The sequence below is a fragment of the Semicossyphus pulcher genome, unplaced genomic scaffold, assembly GCF_022749685.1.
Source record: "Semicossyphus pulcher isolate SPU_LCO1_2020_fin unplaced genomic scaffold, fSemPul1.0.p SCAF_7, whole genome shotgun sequence".
NCBI classification, from domain to species: domain Eukaryota; kingdom Metazoa; phylum Chordata; class Actinopteri; order Labriformes; family Labridae; genus Semicossyphus; species Semicossyphus pulcher.
The window spans coordinates 8,269,243-8,294,547 of NW_027211748.1; the positions used below are offsets into that span (position 1 = coordinate 8,269,243).

The 25,305-nt window shown below is 41.8% G+C and overlaps 2 protein-coding genes across 2 annotated transcripts; one reads left to right on the forward strand and one right to left on the reverse strand.

Annotated features, from left to right (window-relative positions):
• Nucleotides 1–371: 371 nt before the first annotated feature.
• Nucleotides 372–14,350, forward strand: LOC138611502 (AP-2 complex subunit mu-A-like). Its single transcript, XM_069684656.1, has 13 exons — nt 372–516; nt 1,989–2,110; nt 6,586–6,851; nt 7,903–7,985; nt 8,731–8,736; nt 8,918–9,053; nt 9,918–10,062; nt 10,386–10,403; nt 10,920–11,039; nt 12,216–12,351; nt 12,454–12,551; nt 12,786–12,897; nt 13,196–14,350. Exons 2-13 carry the CDS (start codon nt 2,037–2,039, stop codon nt 13,328–13,330), a joined length of 1,329 nt encoding a protein of 442 aa, XP_069540757.1. The 5' UTR covers nt 372–516; nt 1,989–2,036; the 3' UTR covers nt 13,331–14,350.
• A 930-nt stretch (nt 14,351–15,280) lies between these two features.
• pcyt1aa (phosphate cytidylyltransferase 1A, choline a) lies at nt 15,281–24,793 on the reverse strand. The gene is made up of 9 exons (XM_069685428.1): nt 24,450–24,793; nt 22,052–22,165; nt 20,912–21,011; nt 20,619–20,735; nt 20,129–20,280; nt 19,912–19,990; nt 19,110–19,252; nt 18,819–19,007; nt 15,281–17,740 (listed from the first exon to the last, which is right to left on the reverse strand). The coding sequence occupies exons 2-9, from the start codon at nt 22,163–22,165 to the stop codon at nt 17,519–17,521; spliced, it is 1,116 nt and encodes a 371-aa protein (XP_069541529.1). The 5' UTR covers nt 24,450–24,793; the 3' UTR covers nt 15,281–17,518.
• Nucleotides 24,794–25,305: the final 512 nt, after the last annotated feature.

Below are 25,305 nucleotides of genomic sequence, written 5' to 3' on the forward strand. Positions count from 1 at the left end.
CCCACAGACCATTAGTTTAAAAGACAAACATATTCCTGTTTTGTTGCTCCCAATTTATTAGAGCTGAAGGAAGTTTAAAAGCAGTTATCTGCCTCTGGAGATTAAAAAAGAAGAAAAGAAAAACAAGAACATTTAATAAAGCACGTTGGATACTTGCCAACATGGCCAAAATTAAATTTTAAAAAGGGTAGTAACCCACCGTGCTGACCTGTATAACTATCACACACATTACCAACAATAAACCACCATGAAACGAATAATAATTGACCAGTAGCCTATGTAGCTTATCATAACATGGCCTGGGTGCGGTTTACACATCGCTCCAGCCGCGCCTTTTCCTGTCACAGCGGAACGGTTGTGCGTAAGGACGGCGGGTCAGCTGACAGCTATCAGAGGACCAGGAGGAAGGAGCGGAATTAGCGGGTGTGTGAACTGGGAACCTACCGGATCCTGACATCGGCTATATCCTAGGCAAACCGGGAGCGAAAGACGGGTGGCGTTCGTGAGAGAACTAGGGTAAGCTCACCAAAGTCGAGATAGTAACATGTTTCTCGTCAGAAAGATCAAATTGTAACCCGGCAACCGTTTTAAGACAGCCGGTGAAACCGTTGGAATTGGTGGCGATGCTAACATTAGCAATGTTAGCTGCCGCTCCGCAAGCTAACGTCAAGCTAGCAGCGGCAGCTAGTGTGATAACGGAAAAAGGGCGCATTTTACCCTTCAAAATAAAAGTATTCAGTATGCAAATTATTAATTATAAACGAACTAACGCTTTTGTTTATAGTCGGTGTTATAAGCTCAAATTGCTCACTTGTATTCCAGCAAGTATTAATAGAATTGCGTCGTACATCGTCGTCAAACGGTCAGGTTTTCTTTTCACCGGAAGTCCATTGAAAATTCCGCACGGCTCTACGCTGGTTCACTAAACATCACCGTCAGCTAGCCCGCTATCCTAAGCTAAATTAGCTAGCTACTCCTCACTCGGTGTATTCTCCATCACTTTGATCTTACCTGAAGGTCAAGCTTCCTTCAGTGCTGTAGCCACTTAAACATTTTTCTAACCAAGCGTCGCAAGCAAACCTGTCCCCAACCGGGGAAGAAAGAAGTGAGAAAATATGAAAAATTTATGAACGATAGGAAATGGCCCGAGTGAGCAGACATCTTGACTTCGGCCAATAAAACGGGAGATTTAACCCGCTTAGGTCTTGTGCACGGTTTATTTGGTCACGACTGGGTTATTATCATATGGGGGAATTAGTTTACTAATCGTGGTTATTTGATGGTGTAATATGAGTCCCCTGAGCACCGTGTGTGCAAGTCTTCTGGCCTCTGTCTTCGAGGAATTTCAAGCATGTCCTTCATCCCCTGTTTCCAGAAGCTTCATTCTTGAATGGGGAGAAACTACTATGATGTTTTTGGTGTAAGCCATAAGCATCAAAAGCTAATTGTCTGCACTGCATCTTGATGAATTTTACTATCTTTATGTTTTGATGTTACCATGGATTTCATGTAAAGCCTAGGTAGTTCCAGTCTGCCTTTAGTTGTAAAATGCAACCCAGTAAGATCAACAGATTTGTATCTGGCTACCTGGTGACATCCTGCGTCTAACTGGTGGCTGCTAATCTGTTGTTAATCTTTCTTTGGAAGGAAACGAAGACTTGGCTGTGAGGGTGGTGGCAGTGGAGTCGTTTTAGCCTGTATTGCAGTGATATTTGTTGCATGCATGTGTATGCACATGCACGCATCAGAAATGAGTCACCACAGTGGGGCAGCTGCAGGGTTTATTCATTTGGCAATAGAGTGATGTGTGTGTATGTGTGTGTGTGAGAGAGAAAAGAAGAGACAGAGAAAGCGGATGTGAGGGACAAGCGCCTCCCTGTACTGATGGTCACTCTCTCACTTCTCACTGCTTTCACTTCTCTATCACCCCTCTTTCCTTTCCCTGTTTCCTTCCTGCCATCTCTTGCTCCATTTCTATCTCCTCTCAGGCGGGGTTTGGTTCCATCATGGCCAGTTGGGACTGAGAAGCAGCCACAATGATTGGAGGATTGTTCATCTACAACCACAAGGGGGAGGTCCTCATCTCCCGGGTCTACCGAGATGACATTGGGTACGTTTCCAAGGAGCAAACCTGCCTTTAACATTCCTGAATTTTGGTTTACTTTGTGTCAGTGAAGAAGTCCTTATCCAGTGGGGGGTGGAAAGGTTGGGACTGATTCTGAGTGGATGAGAGAGGATTATGTCTCTTTTCCCAGCTAAGAAGTGAACATTTGACTGTTTTGTAATCTCCTCTAAAATGCGTTTGAAACACAGCTAAACCAGTATAACATCAAGGACAATGACAACAAAGAGCTCTGTTAGGTGTATTCAGGATATAACAGATGTAAATATGCATTTATTTATGAATTCAAAGACTTTAAATAACATGCCGAGACTATTCCCATAGACGAATGATACAAGTGACATTAATTTAAAACACTTGCATGCAAGTATGATCATGCAAAACCAGGAACAAATTCATGTTTTCATTCACATTTTCCCATGTTATATGAGGTAATGATTCGGTTCACTTGTGATTACCAAACCACACCCTATATTATAAGGATTACTATAACTAACAATTGCCAAATTGGCCTCATAGTTGATACAAGATGTAAGTAATTTATTAATATTTAATAGCAGGCACCTTTTGTGTGCAGCCTTATGTTGTTCTGAACTTTAAAAATTAAAGAATATACCAAAGACGTCACAAATAAGCTATTTCCCTGAGTTTGGCATGGAGGGGTGGGAATACATTATTGGCTGGTTTCGATAAAACACATTGCAAAAGCTTGAAAAGACTCATTATTGGCTTCTAAAGGCTCACTTAACTGCAGAAGTAAAAAGAGACTTTAACCTTAAAAGACCTGAGGCTGGTGTCCATAAAAACCTGCTGAAGTTTCGAGTGTTGTTGAAAAGAAGTTGCCCCCTCTCGCCCCTCTCTCTTTCCTCTTCCTTGTGTGTTTGTTTTTGTGACACTTTGTTAATATCATTCACCTGTAAAGTAGGCCTCCATGCTTACATCCAGTTGTTACATTAAGTTTTGTGTAAACCCAACTATCCTCAGTGATCGAGTTGAGGGTAGGCATTTCTCCAGAGCAGGCACCAGTCCTGTGTCTTGTAGTTTTACACAGTGAGGGCTGGCGAGGTGCAGAGAGGGCATAAGGGTATAAGGGTAGAAACTGATGTCCTAGTGTTGGTTATGTGGGTACACAGCAGCAGTGCTGGGTCAGTGGGTTATAACATTTCATCTCTGGAGCATTTTTTATTACAGTTGTATGGTTAGAGGCACAGACGCGACAACAGGAAAGAATGACTGAGCCACCGAGACGCCATCAAACACTGTTTGGATTAGATCTATGCCAGGTCTGCATGTTTGTTTTAAATTGCAGGAAGACTTATGTGCACACGGATCCCTTCCATCTTTTGTCCTGCTCCCAGGTTGCAATCAGTCATGTCATTATGTTTGCTTTAATAACACTCATTCCTTGTCTAAGGGTAGCACGAACACAGTATAGCCCCTATAACCAAAATCCAATTTAATAAAAGCTCCAAAAAGAGATAAAACGGTTCTTTCGTGAGCTGTAGAGTTTTAATATTATGTGAAGTAGAAAGTAGAAAAATCTTCCCCGTTGCTTCCATAGTGCAGAGAAACGCTCAATGAGCCCGACCACTTGGCCCTTTATCTAGGTTTTGTGCGCTGCCATGTAGGGTACTGTGTCCTCTTTCTTTTGGGGGATTGTGAAACAGTGTCCAAGACAAGTAGGCCTCCAAATAGAGCATTTGAAGATGCACAGCCCAACTGGAATGATGGAAGAAATCTCTCCGACTGATTTGCAAACATAAACAGTGTGACATAGTTTTCTGTTTAAGGAAAGAAGGCCATCTTTGATAAGGAAGAAGGATACAAAGAAAGATTTTGTTGCTTATGATAATGCATTTTTTTTAACTGGAGGAATACCTATCTAATGTTAACAATGATTCCTGACTGACAGTACAGTTATTTCCTTGTCGACGTGATAAATACCAGCATAAAGGTTATTAAGGAAGGCAGTACAATGCACCTGGACTCTGTGTCACCGTCCTGTGTTCTGCGTTTTTTGCTAGCAATATGTGCTTACTTCTTCCAGTCTATGTAGCTGTCAGGAAAAACACATGTATACTGACATTTTCTTACTTGAAGCTTGGAAAAAAAATGACCTGAGTGTTGATTTCAACTGATTTTAATCAACTTTTGTGGCTCCGTTCTGATGGCCACTATCCACTCTAGACTTGGGCCAATACTAGGGTTAGGGTCGTGGGGGGATCTGAGTTTGGGTCATGCAGTTTCAGTGATAACGCCATTATAAACACCATGTGACTCACTCTGTCTGTGTACATAATGCACGAAAATGTCTCTTGTGCATTTTTGTCTCTCTCCTCTCCTTTTACTTCATCCTTGTTTCCTCTCTATCCTCTGTATCACCATTTTCCTCCATCTGTCCATCTTGGCCCCCCTGTAGGAATAGGTAAGAGAAGCTCCAGCCTATCAAGCATGACCCCTCCCCCTTCTCTCATGGACACCACCAATCAATGACCCCCCCCTCCTCCTGAAAACCCTCAACTGCATGCCCATTGATTCCACGGTCAACATCCCCGATTCTTCCTCGAAGCATGAGTCACCTGTCATGACATTACGGTCTTAAATAAACCACCAGACGCTGAGATACAACGGCAAACAATTAACGCTGACGAATTCAGCCACCAGAGCCTTTTTAGATGCGCAAAAACAGCTCTACCAGTGCTTAAGCATGTAGTCTGAGCATGGGATGGTATGATGATTAAAGTTCCCTTATCTGCTGATTCTGCTTTGATTTATCACAAAGAAACCAAGTGAGACTGCGCGATGATTTTAGTTCAATCTTATGGGTTCTCATTTGTATAACTGGTGCTTGAGTTAAACAAACACTGGAAATGGTTGTTGGGAAAATGTAGGGAACACGGTTAAATGCTGCTTGATGGATGTCAAGGAACAACATGACATATAAACTATTTTGTGTGATAAGCTTTAGAATTTAGAATTGCCATCTTGACCTCCTATACTACATCAGTGGTGATATTATGATGCTTTGAGAACATTATAGACCTCTTCAAACATGTAACATCAACTGTACAGGCTGTCACCTGTATGCCTTTAGTACTTTTGTTCATCATGGTACCACTGAAAAGTGGCGTCAGTAAGAGATTGGTTGAATTGGTTCTTGTTACATTATCATAGTAAAGTATAGCCTTTTATGTTTTTATTGAGGTTATTATGCTTCACTCATACTGCAGCTAAAAGTGTCCCAATATTTCCCCCCTATGTGACACAGATCAGATTTTTTCAAATCAGCGTGAACAGCAAAAAGTTGCACAAGTTGCATTTTTTAAACTCAGAACTGGGCTTCTTGAATATGTGGTACTAAATCAGAATCCAAAACATGCGACCTGCATGCGACTTGTATTTGAACACTCAAATTGGAATTGGTCCACGTTGCCTTGGTAACATGCACGTTTCCAGGAGTGATTCTAAAGAAGAGGAAGACTTCCTTTTTCCGCTTAACTGTGGAGGACTACGACTCATAGCAGATAAGGCAAGGACTAATGCCTTTGCCGCTCTTGTCCGTTTTGCCCGTCTCTGATGGAGGTGTCGCTTACTTTCACAAAAGTTTATGCACAGCCATGCTTACGGAAAACATTTAGCAGTCAGCATCTTTTGTTATTGTTTGCGCACACGTCTATTTAATATCATTTTCTTTTCACACTGAAATCTTACCGGGGTCACATTCCAAAATAGATTTGAACAGTGACCCCATAAAATCACATATGAGCCCCAAATCGGAATCGAGCATGAAGGCCTGCAGTATGAATGCAGCCCTAGATGCATTCAGCTGATTATTCCACCGATGATGTGTGTCTCAAAATAGAGGAGATAAAAGTAGTCTTGAATTACGCGAAGATGGACAGTCAGCGCCTCTAGATGTTCTCAGGAGGATTTGGTATTCTTGTCAAACCGTGCTGCATTCTGCGCGCTAAGCCCTGTTATTTATAAATCCACATTAATCAGGGCTTTGTTTACCCAAAGCATCATGGCGCTAATGTATATATTAAGGTAAACCTTTCAGTTTCAGAAGAACTGTCACACTAAACATCATGTTTGGACCGTTTGTGTTTAACAGGGTTTGGTTCCCAGGGAGTCGTGTTAGTTATGATGATGTTTGGGTGTCAACCTAAACTGGCAAAGCCTTCCCTATGATATAATTATCTCAAATTACACCAAACAACAGCCCTAGTCTCTTTCCGAAAGGCACCAATGAGGTCTGTCGTCTTCCAGTTCGATGGGAAATGTTTTAGTAATTGCTCATTTTAAAATGAGTGGATGATGTGTTTTTAAGGTGTGGAGGGGAAACTTGCAGAACTGTTACTCCAACATTTTCACAGAAGGTCACAGAGTGGAAAGGTTAACGACATTCTGGCTGTTGTGTTTGCTTACGTCTCTGTCTCTCTTCCCCTTTCCTCCCATCTCAGGCGTAACGCGGTGGACGCGTTTCGTGTGAACGTGATTCACGCCCGGCAGCAGGTTCGATCTCCGGTGACCAACATCGCCCGCACCAGCTTCTTCCACGTCAAGCGCTCCAACATCTGGTTGGCGGCCGTCACCAAGCAGAATGTCAACGCCGCCATGGTGTTCGAGTTCCTCTACAAGATGTGTGACGTCATGACGGCCTACTTCGGCAAGATCAGCGAGGAGAACATCAAGAACAACTTTGTGCTCATCTACGAGCTGCTCGATGGTAGGAGCCGATATTCGGGATGTTTGTGTGTGGAATCAATAAGCAGCAAGCATTTAGCAGTATATTCAGATAAATCTTAAAACTGAGCAGCTCTGAAGTGAGTCAAAGATTCTTGTACGCTGCAGATTTTTATATATCGGCAGCAGTAGTGAACTCCTGAACTCTACTCTCAGTCTGGTCCATCATCATTAATCTAACCGTATTTAAGGCAAATTCAGATTTAAATTGGCTTCATCATTAACACACCGCAGCCTTTTTCCTCTGACGTCACACTGTGTTCTAGGTTTGCAAGCCTTTGCATTTGCAGTATTACAGACTGGGTGTCTGTGGCAACATTTGCCGAAAAAATCCCAAGCGGCGCCCAGTTAGTGTCGCATTTTCCATCACCCAGCAGTGGTTGGTCTGCCAGAGAGGGTAGGCGGAGCTAAGCGGCTGCTTTTCTGGTCTCTTGCGATTTAACAGTAATCTACTATGGCTGAACAAACAAAGAAAAGATCGATGACTACAGATACAACTTCAAAAATAAGTGAAGATCCAAAGAAAAAGAAACAAATTTGAAGTGAAAATATGATAGGAACTCCACTCCTTATCCGTTACATTATCCTTGGCTAACTAGCTTTACTGTAAGCTAGGCCTTTATGATTTTCCTACAGTATTACGTAACACTATAAATGCTAATGTTATCTAAGGGGTTCGCTTACATTAGCTGTTGACAAAAGTCAGCTAATAGGTCATGAAATATATTGTTTGATCTTGAAATAAAATGGCTGGATTTTCACTATCTATCGTCTTTGCGGTTGCTGATCAAATGAGAGGCGATGAAATTATATTGGTTTGTCAACTTTACTATATTAACATGACAACTAACTAACATTATAACAGCATTTGAGCTTCCCACCCTGAGCCAAACCCCAGAGGAAAGTGGCCGACAAATGAATATAGTGAATTATGCTACCCAAAGTTTGTGTTGGTCCTCCCAGTAAAAGGGTTATGCCTTTTCCCGTAACCCGTCTTATCTCTTACCGACAGTTATCTGTTTGTGTTCATACAGAGATCCTGGACTTTGGCTACCCCCAGAACTCAGAGACCGGAGCTCTGAAGACTTTCATCACCCAGCAGGGCATTAAGGGACAGGTCAGTAAGACAAGTTTGCTCTCAAATCCAAAGAATCAGTGGATACATACCCAGCAACACCTTTGCTAACTGCTAGCATGAAGGTTGTAATGCTTGGTTTATGTTGAGAGGGGATGATTTAACTTATACTGAAACTTATAGGCTGTAGTTTGATGTGTTTTTGATTGTTTTACATCATTAAGAGACCCAATTTATACCAGTGAAGTTAGACTAAATATTAACAACTCTCACAGGAGAAAAGTAAACAATAGATAGATAGTAAATACATTGTTTAATCAGGATATCCTGAGCAGGTTTGCCAGATCAATTCCAATTATAAAGACCAATTCCTTTGTGAATTATAACCCGTTAGACTCCGAGTAAAAGCTCATACGCTTCGACCTTCGGTGCTCTTTAATGCACAGCGCTGCAGTAACTGACAGTGTTGATAATATCCAAGCTAACAGTGAGTAAGAGTGACACTGCTGTCTTACTGGCAATTATAATCATTAAAGGAAAACATTATCAGGACGCTGTGATGCAGGATTTTTTGGCGGAGCTGTTTAACTGCCAATCATGAGCTCCTTTAGTGTCTGTATCGTGCAGGAAAAAATATAGATTCTTGATTGTCAGATACTCGTTGTTAGACTTAAAACAACCCTTTCTGGTTTATTTATTAAATAAATATGTTTTTTGTGTGATTACTTAACATCTTATTTTTCTCTCCTTGTTTCCCACAACTGCTTCTGGACTCTTCAAACTTCAGCACCAGGTAATAAACAGAGATCCTATCTCAAGGCAGTCATTTCATCTGTCCATGGACCCGTGTCATATTTGTCTTCCTCCCTCCCTGTAGTGCTAATGATCCCCTTTTCATAGCTTTCCTTCCTTTGTCAGTCTGTCAGCCCCCCGGCTTTGTCCCAAGTGATACAGTTTCTCTCCCTGTCCTGCAGACAAAAGAGGAGCAGTCTCAGATCACCAGCCAGGTGACGGGCCAGATCGGCTGGCGTCGCGAGGGCATCAAGTATCGCCGCAATGAGCTTTTCCTGGACGTACTGGAGAGCGTCAACCTGCTCATGTCGCCGCAAGGTCTGTATGTGTGGCCTCCTCAAAAACAGGGTGGAGACTGCTGACATGAATAATTTATGGGAATGGTATCATTTAGAAGTAATAAGTGGCAGTAGTTCACCTCTGCAGGGTTTTTGTTGTTTCCTGAGGAATTTGAGGACCCTACATTCATGTTTACATGGAGGTTCCATTGTTCCATTGTTATCCCTAAATTTAAACTGACTATCTTGAAGATTTCAGTTTTGTTCTCTTGGGCCCCCCCATAATTGTGATACAATGGAGGACACTTCCCAGTTTAACTAGACGTTTACGGCTGGCTTCCTTTATCACGGTTGTAACTCTTGATTTTCCTCACTGACGGTCGTTTTCCTTTTCAGACTGTTTGCTTCATCTGAGCGCCGAGTTTGTTTCTTTTTCTTTGGATTTTCACTTATTTTTGAAGTTGTATCTGTAGTCATCCATCTTTTCTTTGTTTGTTCAGTCATAGTAGATTACTGTTTACTCGCAACACTTGCAGAGAGCGGAAAACTGGCTCACGCATCAGCAAAGTGGTTGCCATAGGTTACACATAATGATATGCGTAGCGTCACCCCGTCTATTAACGGGATTGGCTCCTTAGGTTTGTGACGTCTCAAACCTGCCAGTCTGAAAACGTGTTGTTCAGCCTGTCCTTGGTACACTGCAGTTTAAAAGCAGACAGGCCCAGCCATGGAGATGACTGCTCATGCTGTCCCTGACATGTCTTGTAGCACATGAAGAACACCACATGGAGATGTTAACATGGTTTAAAAACTGGATTTTCTCCTCCCAGAGAACATTTTTTTAAAATCTCATTTGTATTTTAGTTGGTTTTTAGACTCAAAAAGTCACATTTTTGCTCTCCAGGCCAGGTCCTGAGCGCCCACGTGTCGGGCCGAGTAGTGATGAAGAGCTACCTGAGCGGGATGCCCGAGTGCAAGTTCGGCATGAACGACAAGATTGTCATCGACAAGCAGGGCAAGGGAGGAGCGTCTGACGATGCAGGGAAGAGGTGAGTGACACATTGAGGAGGCGGAAAAATGAATATCTGAAATGATTTTATAAACGAGGCTGAATATTTTTGGTAACTTGCAGTTTAGTTTCTTTAAAGTCAAGCTTTTTTGTTATTTTCATCTTAATCCCTGACAAGGAAATGTTATTGTTGAATGAAATTCTTAGAGACCACCTTGTCTGTTAGCCCTGTGTCTGTGTTATGAGTGTTGTCTTGCTGTTTACAACAAGACAGGCTTTACAATTTCTTTGTTTATTTTTCTTTCCTTTGGATGCATCTCTCCTTTCTTTCCCTCTCTTTCTTTTCTATGTGCCGTACCTCAGTGATTTAGGGGGAGGAAGGTACTGTACTGACAAGAGTCCTCACCTTCTGCCACATCAACACAAACACAAACACACACACATGCACACACGGCCGCCCACACATCACACCTGTCTTGTCAAAGCCTTTAAGCACATTAAGAATCTGTACATCTCATGCACTGTTGCTCAAAACACACTCAACACAAATGAAACACGCCTTGTTAACTCTTCAGTGTTCTGCCCGGTGGTTGTGTCCCGTCTTGGTGTTCTGGTTGGTGTTGTTTTATTTCCCCACCTTCCTGCCTGACTTTAACTCTTTACCCACACACCTAACAGGGTTGTGTTTTGTGTTGTTGCACATTAGTGTCATCTCATGTTTCTGTGTCTTCATATTAGCAGTTGTGTCCTTGTGTGTACAAGTTGATGTTTATTTTTTAACTATGGACATTAGATGAGGGAGAGTGGTAGTTAACCTTTTCATTTAAATACATTATTTAAAATTCATCTAATATTCTGCCTGTTTTGTGTCTCTGATGTGTTTTTTTCTCCTGGCAGTGGGAAGCAGTCCATAGCCATCGATGACTGCACTTTCCACCAGTGTGTGCGCCTCAGTAAGTTTGACTCCGAGCGTAGCATCAGCTTCATCCCCCCTGATGGAGAGTATGAGCTCATGAGGTCAGTAGAAGCTTTGAAAACTTTATTTTTAATCATACAACAGTTAGTTCCGACCAATCTGATTGGACAAGAGGCATTCCATGAGTGGTGGTATAGAGCACAACATCACTGGGACTTTTCGCTCCGCCTCAGCCAGGTGTTCTGAATACTGTTAATTAACTTTACTGCAGAGCGTGTATGTCTACACTGATCAAGCTGGTACTTCTGAATCACACAGCAGACTCTCATTTTATTGGTTGATGATAAATTAAAACAAACAGATAAACGTACATGATAAAAACAGCTGATCAGTGGTAACCTGGAGACACAGAGTGCATGGGGATGTTTGGGTTGCTTAGCAACAAAAGTCCAGTTGTGGAACTAGTTGAGTTAGTGGAGCAAAAAATAATCTGTTAGTGATTGTTACTGTGTACTACTATTTGCCTTGTTTATCTGTTGTAATAAAGCAATATCACAGTCGAGGTCGTGATGTTGCACTGAATATCAGCACAGCTGTGATTATCTGCGGCACTCGGCCACCTGCGACCGAATCGATATTCAGCACGTCACTTCCTCTCATGTGATATTGCTTAAACATAAACTTGTAGATGAGACTAGAAAAGTGTATACACTCACCTGCCACTTCATTAGGTACACCTGAAAAATCTAATGTAATCCAACACACCAGCTCTGCCATAAGGTTTGCTTTTATGTTGCCTGTAATGTACAGGCTTTTTTCTAAGCTGTCATAGAGGTGTTCATTCAATCATATTTCAGCATCAAGCTCATAATTGGTGGTGGGGCTGTACTGAGCTGCGTTATATTCAGAGGTGTTCCTAATACTCTGGCCACTCAATATAATGTAGTTCAGTACAACACCACCTTTAACTTCGGCCTCAGTAATAAAATTGAATTTACACACTTCAGACTCTCAACAAAACAAAAGTCAACAAAAACTAAACTTAATAAAAGCAGAATCAACGGCAGTGCTGTTGTGTTGAACTGCATTAGATTGTACAGGTGTACCTAATGTAGTGGCTGGTCAGTGTATGTTCATAGGCATGAGCTCGACTTATGCAAACCATATAACATTATATTGTGTCTACGCTGTGCATTCTAGTTTTTATTGGTTTAAAGAGTTGCAATACAAGCTGCCTATAAAATGACAGTTTCCCCTCCTCCTCCTTCCTCCTGCAGGTATCGCACCACTAAAGACATCATCCTGCCGTTCCGAGTCATCCCTCTGGTCAGGGAGGTTGGTCGCACTAAACTGGAGGTTAAAGTGGTCATCAAGTCCAACTTCAAACCCTCACTGCTGGCCCAGAAGATCGAGGTGAACAGTCAAATGCAACACATACACATGACTAAATGTAATCACAAAGCCCTCTTTTCCTTTAGGTGTACTAAGGCTTTTCTTCTTTTATGACCTCCTCAGGTGCGTATCCCGACGCCGCTCAACACCAGCGGCGTGCAGGTGATTTGTATGAAGGGAAAAGCAAAGTACAAGGCCAGTGAGAACGCCATTGTGTGGAAGTGAGTAGCAGCTCTGCTTGTGTATTCACTAGACCCAACCGAACTGACTTTATATGTTCTGTGTCAAGTTACTGATTAACTGCTTCTCTTTGGTGTCTGTTTGTTTAACCTCACACACACAAGCTTCTCTTTTGTAACTGCTTTTTAATTTGACCTTTTTTAGTCTTTTATAGGTTTCGGTTAAAATAACTTTATTCAAACCCTCACAAAGTTGTACTGTTTGTCTGTGTTTAGGATCAAGCGCATGGCGGGAATGAAGGAGTCACAGATCAGCGCTGAGATCGAGCTGCTGCCGACCAACGATAAGAAGAAATGGGCCAGGCCCCCTATCTCTATGAACTTTGAGGTCAGAACACAGTCAGAGTTCAGCCTCTGTCTTCCTCTCAGACACACACACACACGTATAGAGATATTCCTATGCTAAATTCATTGCTGAACTGAACTTTATAAAGAGTCAGCAGCTACACAAACACTCTGGATTAAATGTGATCCTGGTATCAGCCATGCAAATCACAGCCTGCTTACCTCACACACTCCCTGCTCGCCTCACATTCACACCCACAGTCACAACAAGCAAACCGGTGTGGCCTACATCTCCCAGCATGCCCCGACACGTCCTAACCTCCTTCCTCTGGTCTCTGCAGGTTCCTTTTGCTCCCTCTGGTCTCAAGGTGCGCTACTTGAAGGTGTTTGAGTCCAAGCTCAACTACAGTGACCACGACGTCATCAAATGGGTGCGGTACATCGGCCGCTCCGGCATCTACGAGACCCGCTGCTAAAGTTCGACCCCCGCCAGGCAGCGAACTGACCACTTTTTCCTCCCATCTATCTTGTTAAGATTTTTTTCTTCTGCCCCCCCTCCTTCCTACTTTGTCTCTCTCCTCCCTTCAATCCTTATAGCTTATCTCATCCACCCCCCGCCCTCTCCACCTCCACCCTCACCCCTTCTAACTAGGTGTTGGAGATATGAATTTACATCGTTAAAAAAAAAACAAAGTATGATATAATGCACAGATATATGCAAAATGTGAACCGTTGTATCGTATATATCTCGTAGTGATGAGTAAACCTGTAAACCAACTGGTGTCTGAGAGAAAAAAGACAAGTGATGCAGGAGGGGACCAGGGGGAGAGGACTGGAGACGGTCTTTTAAAGGGCGCCTTGTCGTGTTTATTCAGTGTTATTGTTCCACTATCTACTCTCCAGTTACTTTAAAACCCCCACAAGTCCTTGACTTTATCCCTGGTAAGATGATTTGTAGCTGTTGTGGTTAAAAATGAATCCTGATATAGCGCCTGTGTATGAACTTTTGTCTCTGTAAAGTCTGCCCTTCAAAATTAAGATGCATTGTCTGACTCTGTATCGTGGACCTGGTTGATATTTGATCTGTGTTTTTGGGAACGGTCATTTGGATCAAAAGTGTCATTTCAACGTCTCTGTTCGGGTAGTAAGATGAGGAATCGACAGTGGCCGAGCTGTTTTTGTACTTTCTGGAGAGTGTACTGTTTCTTTCCCTTGTTATTTTCCACTATTAGTAAAGTTCAAACAGGGGAATCATTCCAGACAGTTCTGAGGTTTGACCATCATCCCTTTAAGCTAAGATCTGAAATTTCCTGTTTCTTAAGCACTAAGATCAACTCTGTCACACTATTCTGACTCGGATGCTCTGGGGAAATACAGCACTGAGTGTTTGCAGCGAGGCGAGGTCTCCCCCTGGTGTTCGCCTCGTCACTGTCCGCTTCTTCATGTTTGTAGCCCTGGTGACCGTTCTGTCCAATAAAATCTGACTATGTAACCAACCTGTCCTTCCCTCTGTGTGTGTTTTCACTTGGCTGGTGGTATTTTAGGTTGTTTAAAATCTATTGTGTAACCGTTTCCTCTTGTTATAGTCTGAGAGGAGGGAGGAGGGGGTTCAGGGACAATGGGTTTTGTATGACATGAGTTGCTTTTGTCTTTTGTAAGGCCAGTTTTAATCCAGTTCATTTATTTGATAAATATTTTGATTCATAACCTTTAAATATTTTTACATCCATCTGTATTTTTAGGTGAAAGTAACTTTTTAAATTCTGGCTCCTTAAACATGAATATTTGTTGGACTCTCCACTCCTGGCAGTGAACTGGATTGACCCTTGGAATGCTATCTTGGTCTTTGGGACATTTTTCTACGGAAGCCCTTAGCGGACATGCATCCAAACATTTTATTTACGCCGTTTTCCTGCGATAACGATCAATTTGCGGTTGTTTTCTCGAGAGCTTGACTTCTTGTTATCTTGGGAAAACAAAGCTGGGTTTCCCATGGTAACAGATTAGTTTGGCCCATTCTCGGGATAACAACGTTTTTTTTTCTTGTGATAACGGGATCATTTTCAAGCGATCTAGAAAACAAAACATGCTGTAACCACGACATGCCATGCTGACATTGACCACATTGATGAGGAAAGTTAGCTCTATTCCTATGTCTGTTTTGTGCCTTTGCAACTCTGGGGATACGAGTTACGATCATCTGACATTGTGCGGCGTTACCGAGATAAGAAAAATAAGCAGAGATCTCGAGAAATTACAGAAAATTACTCGTTATCACGGGAAAACAGAGCAAATAAAACATGGATGCATGTTTTTTTTTAACTTAAAAAAACGAATTATTAATGAAGGAAATAATGCACAGATTAATGGACAATGAAAATAACGGTTGCAGCCCTAAACAGGAGACAAAATAAAAGATCAAGAAATGCTTTGGCCAACATCTTTTAATACATTTTTCCTGTCTCGCTCTTCCTCTACAGCCAGGACATCAAACAAAAATAACCCCAAACGGTAAAATAATACATGATTAAAACACTTGCTGTTAAAAACATTTACATTTGTATCTAGCAGTAGTGGCTGTTATTGGCTTGAGTCAAGTCTTTGCCACGGTGAACTCATAAGGTGGACGTGCTCTAACTGAGTTCACACTGATTTTTAAAGGTAGAGATTCAACAAGAATCGAGGCGAGGCTTCCCAAAAGCAGCTTAGCACCAAAATCTAGGCTGGATTTTTCAGAAAATTACACTAGTTTTGCACTCTTATAGCAAAAGTGGGACTTTATAACAGTGGGCAGTGATTTCCCAACCTTAAAGTCTGATTATTGTCAATGAGAGTCTTTGTCCCTGCAGCAAAGATCCACTTAAACTACAAGTGCTTTTAAGAAGCCGAGCCTACAACAGATCAATCCGTCATCTGCCAACATTTAAAGTAGAGTCATCTGACACTGTATCGTTACATCTTCAGATTTTCGGTTATACAGGAGAAACAAGACATGCTGTATAAATGGAGACGCAGAACACATAGAAATGTCTGGAAAAATCTCAAGTATGTGACTCAGTCACATTGTGTTAGTGCTGCAACAATGGCTCTGTTCAGAAAGAGGGGGAAATGCTCGTACTTTGTGCTCATCTTCGAAAAAAAAGGTGCGTTCAGGGAAGAAGGAGGAGGTAGCTACATAAAGTAAATATTGATCTGTTTTTTAATTGATGCATAAATCTGAATCCCTCACACCACACTGTGTAAAACAGTACCCCAAAATATACAGACTGATGACACCTGTGTGCAGGATTTGGAAACGTTTTTGGGACATACTTGTATAATTTTCCATGTACGTGTGCTACCACTGAGGAAAACCTATTTATAAAGTAATGTGTGCTTGTGACTCCACCAACCAACCGTTATTTGTTATAAGCAGTAGGACAGTCGTAGGGTCTTTATTAAATGAAGATGTAATACTTTCTCCCGTATCAGATGAAGATGATCACTCCCCCACAGGCCCAGGTGATGCAGAATCTGCATTACAAAAAATATATATAACTCCACTGTCCTCGCTCAGTTGATTCACTGCTCAGACTGTAAAGCACTTCTAAACAGGGCTGTTGAGATCACTGTCTGTACAGAGGCTGAAGAAAAGAAAAAGGAATCTACAAAAATAAGTATTTCTACATCCACATTGAAATGGGTCGTACTTGCATGACTTTCTTTAACGCCACCAGAAAGGCGTCCCGTTTGAAACGAGTCTTCCAAAGACTGAATTTTGTCAGCAGACAAAAACATTGAAAAGCAAATTTATTACTATATGCAGTAAAGTCAGAGCTGAACCCAGGTCTGTCAACAGATTCTGTAACATGTTGACAGAAGACATTTCAAACATGCCGACACAAGAGCTTGCACGCACAAACATGACATGCACATACACACTGACACGCACAGCCCCGAAGCAGGCAGACGAACGTGGGAAAAAGCTGCTGTTAAATAACATTTAACACTCGATTCTCAGATTCAGCTCAGATTGTAATCTGGAGTTTCCATCTTGTTAAAAAAAAAAGCTGTGTTGGTTTCTTGTTAGTAAGAGCAGAATATAAACCGCCCGACGTGAGCAGATCATTTTAAAGTCCAGTTTTCTGACCTGCTCTGAAAGACTTCCCACCAGAGATAGACAAGTGTCTCTGCGAGGTCTCAGCTGACCTCTCCCACACCAAACTACATGTGCTGTTCCAACAAGTGACCAAAAACCTGCGAGCCCTCCCGCTAAAGAAAGCCATGACAAAAACAAAAACACAAACTTCTACCTCACTAAAACGCCAGCCTTAAGAATACGCAGATTTAAAGCCGCTCATATTCCTAAACGACAGTGAGGAACTACAAAACTCAACATCAAAAGTGACTGAGATAAATGAGACTAACCTTCAAAGAACTCAGGTGACTAGTGGTAACTTTTACTGACCGTTAAACAGAAACAAAAAGGACAAAACTGGCTGTTAAAAACAAGAGTTTTGGGGAAACTGCCTGTTACATGTAAGATGAAACTGAAGTCCTAAATGTAAAATCATAAACAGAAAAATAAGGAAGCAGGAGCTCGGTGAAAACTGCGTTCCTCAACAGCTCAGTTAACTGGCAGCACTGACTGCGGCCCAGACGAGAGTGAAGATGTCATGCACGCTCTAGTTATCGTCGTCTTCGTCGTCGTCATCGTCGCTGATGAGGTACCCGCGGGCCCCGCTGTGGTGGGACGGAGGCGAGGGAGGCGGGGAGGTCTTAGTGAAGAAGGGGAGACGGAAGGTGGGAGACGGGGAGCGCTCCTCCCGGGTGGGGCTGCTGTTGGGGCTCTGCCTTGGGCTGATGGCTTGAAGCATGCGGCCCTTCCCCTCTTTCAGCATGTGCTTCTGTGGAGCGGAGACACAAACATGAAGAAACCGTGTGTTATATCAGCTGGGGATACAGTCAGTTTTAATACAAGATGAGGTCAAAATATTGCTTCAAACGGTCGGTGTCACATCTGTCTGTAATGACCTTTTAATCATTTTGGCTTTGTCCTTTTAGATTAAGCATCATTATATAAGTTCTGCCCTGTTACGTTTGCTCTGACACACGAAGGAATTATATGATAAAACAACAAAATGTTTTATCACCCCACACAGCAAGATGAAAAGATGGAAGATGAGAAATTAGAGCCAACAGGTGATTAGCCTAGCTTAGCATAAAGACTGGAAACAGAAGGAAACAGTTAGTCAAGCTACTTCCTGGAGTAGCTGCCTGCTTCATGGCAACTGCAGGATAATATGGAGACTCCAGGAAGTCACGGCTGCTGGCCAAGAAGATAACCCTGCTAAAACCACAACCTCTTTCTGCCCTTAAAAAAACAAAACATATAATGTTCAAAACAGCGCGATTTTGAGGTGCTGAATTGTGTTACCTTTGGACTGAGCCAGGCTACCTGTTTCTAGTCACAGTGGTATGAAAGCTTTCAACTTTACTCCCGACAATAAAGAAATTAACGCATTTCGCAAAAGGGTAATGAGGACATTCAGCTCAAACCAAACCTCGTCACATGTATAAAATCCTATTATGCAGACCTAAATAGGACTTACAGTGGCAGTAGCACTTTGCCTCTTCTTTAAGCATTACATAGGTGTTAAGGTTTACAAAGGCCGTTAGGTTTATGAAGGTTTTTCAAAGTTTAAGGCAGCCAGTGGCGAAGCTCATACCAGTACACAAAGTTAGTGCCTTGGTAGTAACAGGTAAATCTTTGTTGTGAAGTCCTGAGTCATGTCCAAGTCTTAATGGGCACCTCAGTAATGTTACGCCATTTTATAATGAACAGAATAGTAAATTGACTAAGTTAGATAAAAGTCCTACTCGGCATTTCTCCCAGGTCATCAACACTGTAAATAAGGATGCTTTTCTTTGTCATGCTGCCTCATTAAAAAGTGATTAAAGACCAGACAAAACCGACGTCCTCACCAGAGCTCCCTCAGGGCCAAACATCTGCAGGAAATTGCCAATGAACTCCCTGGATTTCTCCTCCCACTTCTGGATGAGGTCGATGCTCTTCTCCTCCACCTTCTGGACGAACTCTTTGCTCTTCTCCTCCACGTCACGGACCTTCCTCTTCACCTTGTCCACGCGCTCCTGCAGGTGGTACTTCTTCTCCTGAGAAAAGGAGGGACAGCAAAGGTTGCAAAATAAGATACTCAGTGTGAAAGTGCCACATATTTAACATGAACTAGCTTACAAACGCTAAAAGTTTCATACATTAATGAAGCTGACGTTGAGCTCCTTGGCCGTGTATCCCCTCTGCAGGTTGCGCCTGACGTACACGTCATAGTCACGGACTATGCGTGTGATGATGTCAGAGGTGGAGATGCCCTCTGTTCTCTGGGTGGGAGCGAACATACCTGTGGAGAGACGAGAGGGGGTCATTTGGATAAAAAGGTTCCCAGATACAGATATATGAATAGATAAACTCTGACCATCAGTCGAATCTGAAGCTGTAACGTTTGTATCTAATGCATTAAGGACACAAAAGGACCTTGTGCTAGTTTTGTTTGCATATTATTAAGAAAGCTATAGTCTTTGTCATTGGCCATACACAACTAGTATGTCCAGGCAGGATGTCTTGTTATCTTTGCAGCTCAATGTGTGCAAAGCATACATTTCTCCTGAAGCCATCTGCTAAAGTAATAGCCATGTTCATGTTCATATTACAACACAAGCATTTAGCCTTCCCTTAGAGTGCTAATATGTGCTGACCAACCTTTAAAATATTTCAACTCAGCTTTTTATCAAGAAATCAGGATGAAATTATTTACACATTTTATAGGAAATGAAGCAGAAGTGTATTTGTCGTCTTTTTACTTATTGTTTTGATTAGTATTACCATTACCAACAGCTACTTTGTAGGCTATACGTCAGTTGCATACTGAGTCCCCTACTCTGGCCCGTGTTTTCTGTTTTAAGTTACACACTAAAAAGAAAAGAAAAGGAAAGAAGAAAAATTAATCGTATCTTGTAACTGGCTCACCACACTATCCCCCTTTGTTACTTTGGGACTCACCAGCTTCCTTGATGTGCTTGTATACATCATCACTGCCCGCTGAGGAGTATGGGATGTCGTCATGAGCCACAAAGTCAATCTGGAGAGGTCATTACAACAAACGTCAACACAGTAGATTCAGATCTACACATTGTACAAAAACACAAATATGAAGATTTCAGTGAATAAACAGACTGACTGAGTTTTTTATCTTTAACTTTCTGCTTCAGCTACTCACGCGGTGTCTTGCGAGGAACTCTGGCGTTAACGTCCAGGGAGCGTTTCGCACCACTTCATCCACATAGCGGCAGTGTCTGATGGCATCGTAGCGCTCGTCTTCATTCATCACTGTGAAGCCCTTGTATTTGTGGGTCAGGTCATCACTGCACACTTTGAATAATAAAAAAATACAGAAATTATTGTCAAAATGACATTTAACAAGATTTAAAACGTAACATTCCTGTGTATTTTATTGTTACAAACAGTGAGAGGGCCCATAATGTAGTGGTGGTGCATCCAGCAATATGTCACAGTTATCTTTCCTCATCTTGCAAGAGTAACTATCCGTTATCTAACATTTCCCCAGATGCCTGAATTTATCGGGCTTGTACAGCAGATATCTTGATTGTCTTTTCTGTTTTTCAGTTCCACATGTATGAAAAAAAGCTGATGAGTGGTCGGGGGCTGTTGATATACATACACAGAGTCATTCACAGACTTCCACTCACCTCCTACGATGAGGTGTGTATTTGGGAAGAGGCGTTTAGCCTGCATGAGTGCTCGGGCGTGTCCTGAGTGGAATACATCAAAGATACCATCTGCATATACCCGAACCGGTCTGTCAGCTGGGTGGAGAGAGACGAGATGAGACATGCAGAAATATAAAGTTCTGTATAGAGTAAATCCAAAATGCTTGTTTGTGTATATGTGTGACTGAACTGAACACACTTTGTGAAAAAAGGTCTCATTATACTAAGAGGTATCGACGTATCAACTGAGAGCTTGAAGGAATCAGACTCACGTGGTGTTCCCCTCTTGGCCTCGTCCATGCTGACTCTCTCATAAGGTTTACCATCAGCTGGCTGCAGCTCATCTGCGAAAGGTGCGGGGTTCTTCAATCCCTAAAAGCATATGAACAGAGGGGGAAAGATTTAAGTGATCAAGAAAGTTTGGTATTTATTCACACAGTACTTGGAGCTAAACATCATAGAGAATAATTATCTGTGTGTATACATCTTAAAATATTTTGTTTACTGGCACAATCTGATGTGTTAACCAAAGGTGTTGCTGTTGTGGTTAGAGAGCTGATGGCAGCTTGAGAAGCACCAACCAACAGCAGCCACAGTGACGCCTGACACATGATGCACACAGCAGATAAAAAATTGCTTCAGACTCTATTGGAAAATATACATTTAAGAAAAACACACTAGTCAATGCACCTATGGTAAAGAAAATAATATAAACATGCAAGGAAATGTGGAGAGGTAAACCCCTTTGGGTGCTCTTCCAGTGGGAAAAACGTCCTCATCGCTGCCTTTCCAACACAGAAAACATAAATAAATTCCCTTTCAGTTTTCCCTACAGAGGAGATCATTCAAGGCAGACTCCTTTAGGATGCCCTTGCACTGGAGAAACACTTGTAGGGCATTCTTTTTTTATCCTGTGTATTTATTCTGTTTTACTTGTACTCAAAGTAAATGGAAATTAGGGCATGCCCTGAATGATTTCTCGAGATTTAAATAAAGGTTAAATGAAGGTTGAATGAATTTGAATGCCCTTCCAGTAGATAGAGAGTGATAAGGATGCCACTGATTCTAGTGGAGACTCCTACAGGAAGCCCCTCTAATAGAGAAAATGTGTTCCAGTGCCCTTTGGGCTGCCTTGCAATCAAAATAACATCAAAGTGCCCTTTAAGTAATATGTGCCACATAGGCTCCCCTGTATGCTAAAACAGAGTTTGGTCATCATGGACTATACATACACTATGTGGGTGCCCCGCCCTAGCAGGTGTTGGCATCTTTATTAATTTTTCCCCTTGCCCTCATACAGTCCCACCACCGCATGCACATACAGTACATGCATGTATAAACAGCACAGGACCTATAGAAACTGCCGCATTAACACACTGCTCAATGACAGACGAAGCGCACAGCTGACTCACCACAGTACATCTGGGGATTTTCACAAGCCTCTCTCCCTCCTCTGTCTCCCTGTTGGAACCGTCTCTTCTCCTCTTTCTGGACAGCAGCAGTCCGCTGGAGCTTTCAGCCTCCATCTGTGTCAAAGGCCAAGACAAACGCAATTATTCACAGTTTAAGTCACATACACAAAACACTGCTATGACATCTCGTAGTAAGATTTTAGAAAGGATCACACAGATGCAGACACTCACTTCTGTTCTGTATCATTAGTCTAAGTTCTTAACATGATCTGTATGTTACATAGCTGTAGTAAGCATATTATAGCTGCAGTGCAGGTGGACTGTAAATCTAGACCGCTGTGTTAAGGCAGATGACATATACTGACTCAACTTTGACCCAGAAACAGAGACAGACCACAGTGTGTGCCAGCTCAATGAACCACAGCTGGCCACTGCAGCCAGCCACTAGCAGCTTTCAATGATACACATATAAAGGTCAGCTGAAAATCAAATAAACACCACCAGTTTCAACATAAAATTACCCATTGATACTCAAAAACATGTTCCCAAACATACACAAATACACCTTTTTGCAACCACTATTATAGATTCCTGGTTTGCTGTCGTGTCCACAGATAAAGTGTCACCAAGATCAGGATTATGTCACATTTGGCAGCTTCAGCCCCACTTCCCCAGAGTTCAGCTGACTTTGTTATGATCAAAACAGCCAGCTGGATGACTTTCTTGTGATCGTGCACACTAACATGTTCACTCCTACTTTTGAGCAAAACAAAAATTCATTATCAAGTACAACCAAACGTAGAATTACTTAAAGATTTTTGATTTACAAAAAAAAGTTGATGTGTAAGTTTTTAACAAGCTCAACATCCTGGACATCTGTTCAGGATGTTATATAAAGAGGTGCTGTAAATTAATCATAATTTTTAATAAGTGATTCATCTGCTGATTATCTTCTCAGTTGATCTGTGAATCGTTTGATCTATAAAGCCTCAGAAAACAAACAGAAATACCAAGCACAATTTCCCTCAGCCCAGGGTGACGTCTTCAAATATCTTAGGACAAATGTTAGGAACTCGAGCCCAAAAAAGGACAAATGATTAATCAGTTATGAAAATAGATTTGATTTACTGTCAAATCGGTTGGAACTAAAGAAACTACGGCAAATATCCTATAACAAGGGTTTCTGTGTTATGGGTTAAGGCTCTGCCCCATTCCACACATTCCATTACGCCACCTAAACTGCAGCGATGGGTCATTAAAGGGAGGGTTCATCACTTTGAAATTTCGAATTGTGCCACTTTGTAATCGAGTTTTAACAACTCTTGGCTGGACTTGTGCTATCTGCGTCACCAGTTATGAAAGTGTGACTCAGTACAATGAGTGGCAGATATAGCAATACACGATCCGGGTGGTGACAGATACCTGATCCAACACTGGGTTTTTGTACAAGCAGCCCCCATCCCTGCCTCTTTCTCTTGGTAACAGCTGAGCACTGAGGGTGAGATGCCCTGTAGGGCTTTACACACTGACAGAGAAGATTTACATGAACAGCATATGTCATCATAACTAGAACAGGCTGCTATAATAAGCAGGCAACAAACGTACAGGGCCAAATCTTGTATAACCATAAACATTTGTTCAATATAGACTCTGAAACATTCTTAAGTAAGATAGTGTCTTTAAAAAAAATTGGAGTGAATTTCTACTTTATTTTACTTAACTGTCCACAACACAAATATTGTATTTACAATCATGTGAGACATAGAAAAGCACCAAATTCACACATCTAAGGAGCAGGAGCAAGAACATGTTTGACACATTATTTGATAAATGACTTAATTATTATAAATTAGTTCATCTTCCACCTATTTATCGACTAAGAAACTACTTGTTTCTGCTCTCTCTTTCAACTTTAGTTTTGGGTTTAACAATGTGTACATTGAGATCCATTCTATAAGCACTGGTTTATTCTGTTATTGTACTTGAAGTAAAACACAGAAATAAAATGTGCATTTTACTTTAGTGAGCACTGGAATCATTTCGTGGCCTCTTGCAGGGTCCCGGACCACACTTTTACAACCAAAGACTTGAGCTGCATTACACATAATGTTCCCAATGTCTGCTTTCTAGCTTATTTTACTATGGCACGCAGGCGAAGTCACAGAAACAGAGACCAAAGTTGTCAAAAGCTAACGCAGAAGTGAAATCAGTCTCTAAAACAGCTGACAGTGGAGTAGTAACGTCTCTGGTGACACTGGTTGAGCAGCTTAATTGTGAAACCCTGGCATACTGGAAGCTTTCGCCTTACGGCAAAAAGCCTTAAAACCAAGAGGCTAAATAACCCGGCTAGTTATGTCAGCTAACGTTAGACAACTTTGCCAAGTTTCTGCTTACTTACCTTTCACTCTTTTGTCCGGAATGCTGCTTGCTGCTTGCAGGAGTGGGCGGCTTCCTAGCTTTGCACTGTCTGTTCCCTATCTAGCTAACTGCAAAAAGCCAGCTAACGCTGCTAGCTACCGTCGAATGCTAGCTAGCAACCTAGCTGACCAGCTTGTTGGCTTGTTAGCTAACTTTAGCCGTTAGCTCGCTGGTTAGCTGACAGCAGCAACAACGGTAAGTACTAACAGTCTTGTGTTTCCGAAACCCTGGCGCTCGCTGTGTTGCTGGCGGAAAACTGCCACTACCAGAAGGACAGACAAAATTTCAGCAGTGACAGCTTGTACTACAACGCTGACAGGTCAACTACACAGGAACTACAAAACTTCTACATCCTCAAAGGAACTGACATAACGAGTTGGACATTTCCGGTGTGATGTCCTTCGCCACCTAGTGGACATATGGAACAATGACACTGCAATAACGTCCATTATATAGTCTGGTGCATACCTTCTAAATATCTGATTACAAATAAAACTAAAGAAGTATCTTTTGAAATCATTCATCGCATTTATCCCTCCAAACTATTCTTACAAAGATTCAAGAAGGATATTGATGTGAACTATTCTTTTTGTCAAATCGTTCAGGAAGAATTAAAACATTTATTCTGGACATGTTCCCACTCCTGTCTCTTTTGGAAAGAGATTTCCTCTTTTATATGTCAACATGTTGAATCAGATTTTTTACTCTTATATGAAAATGTATTGTTTTTTTTTTTTTAAATTATCCACCCTCTAAAACAAATCAATACTATATTATCAACCTGATCCTACTATTTGCAAAATCACATATCCACAAATCTAAGTTTTCAAACCATA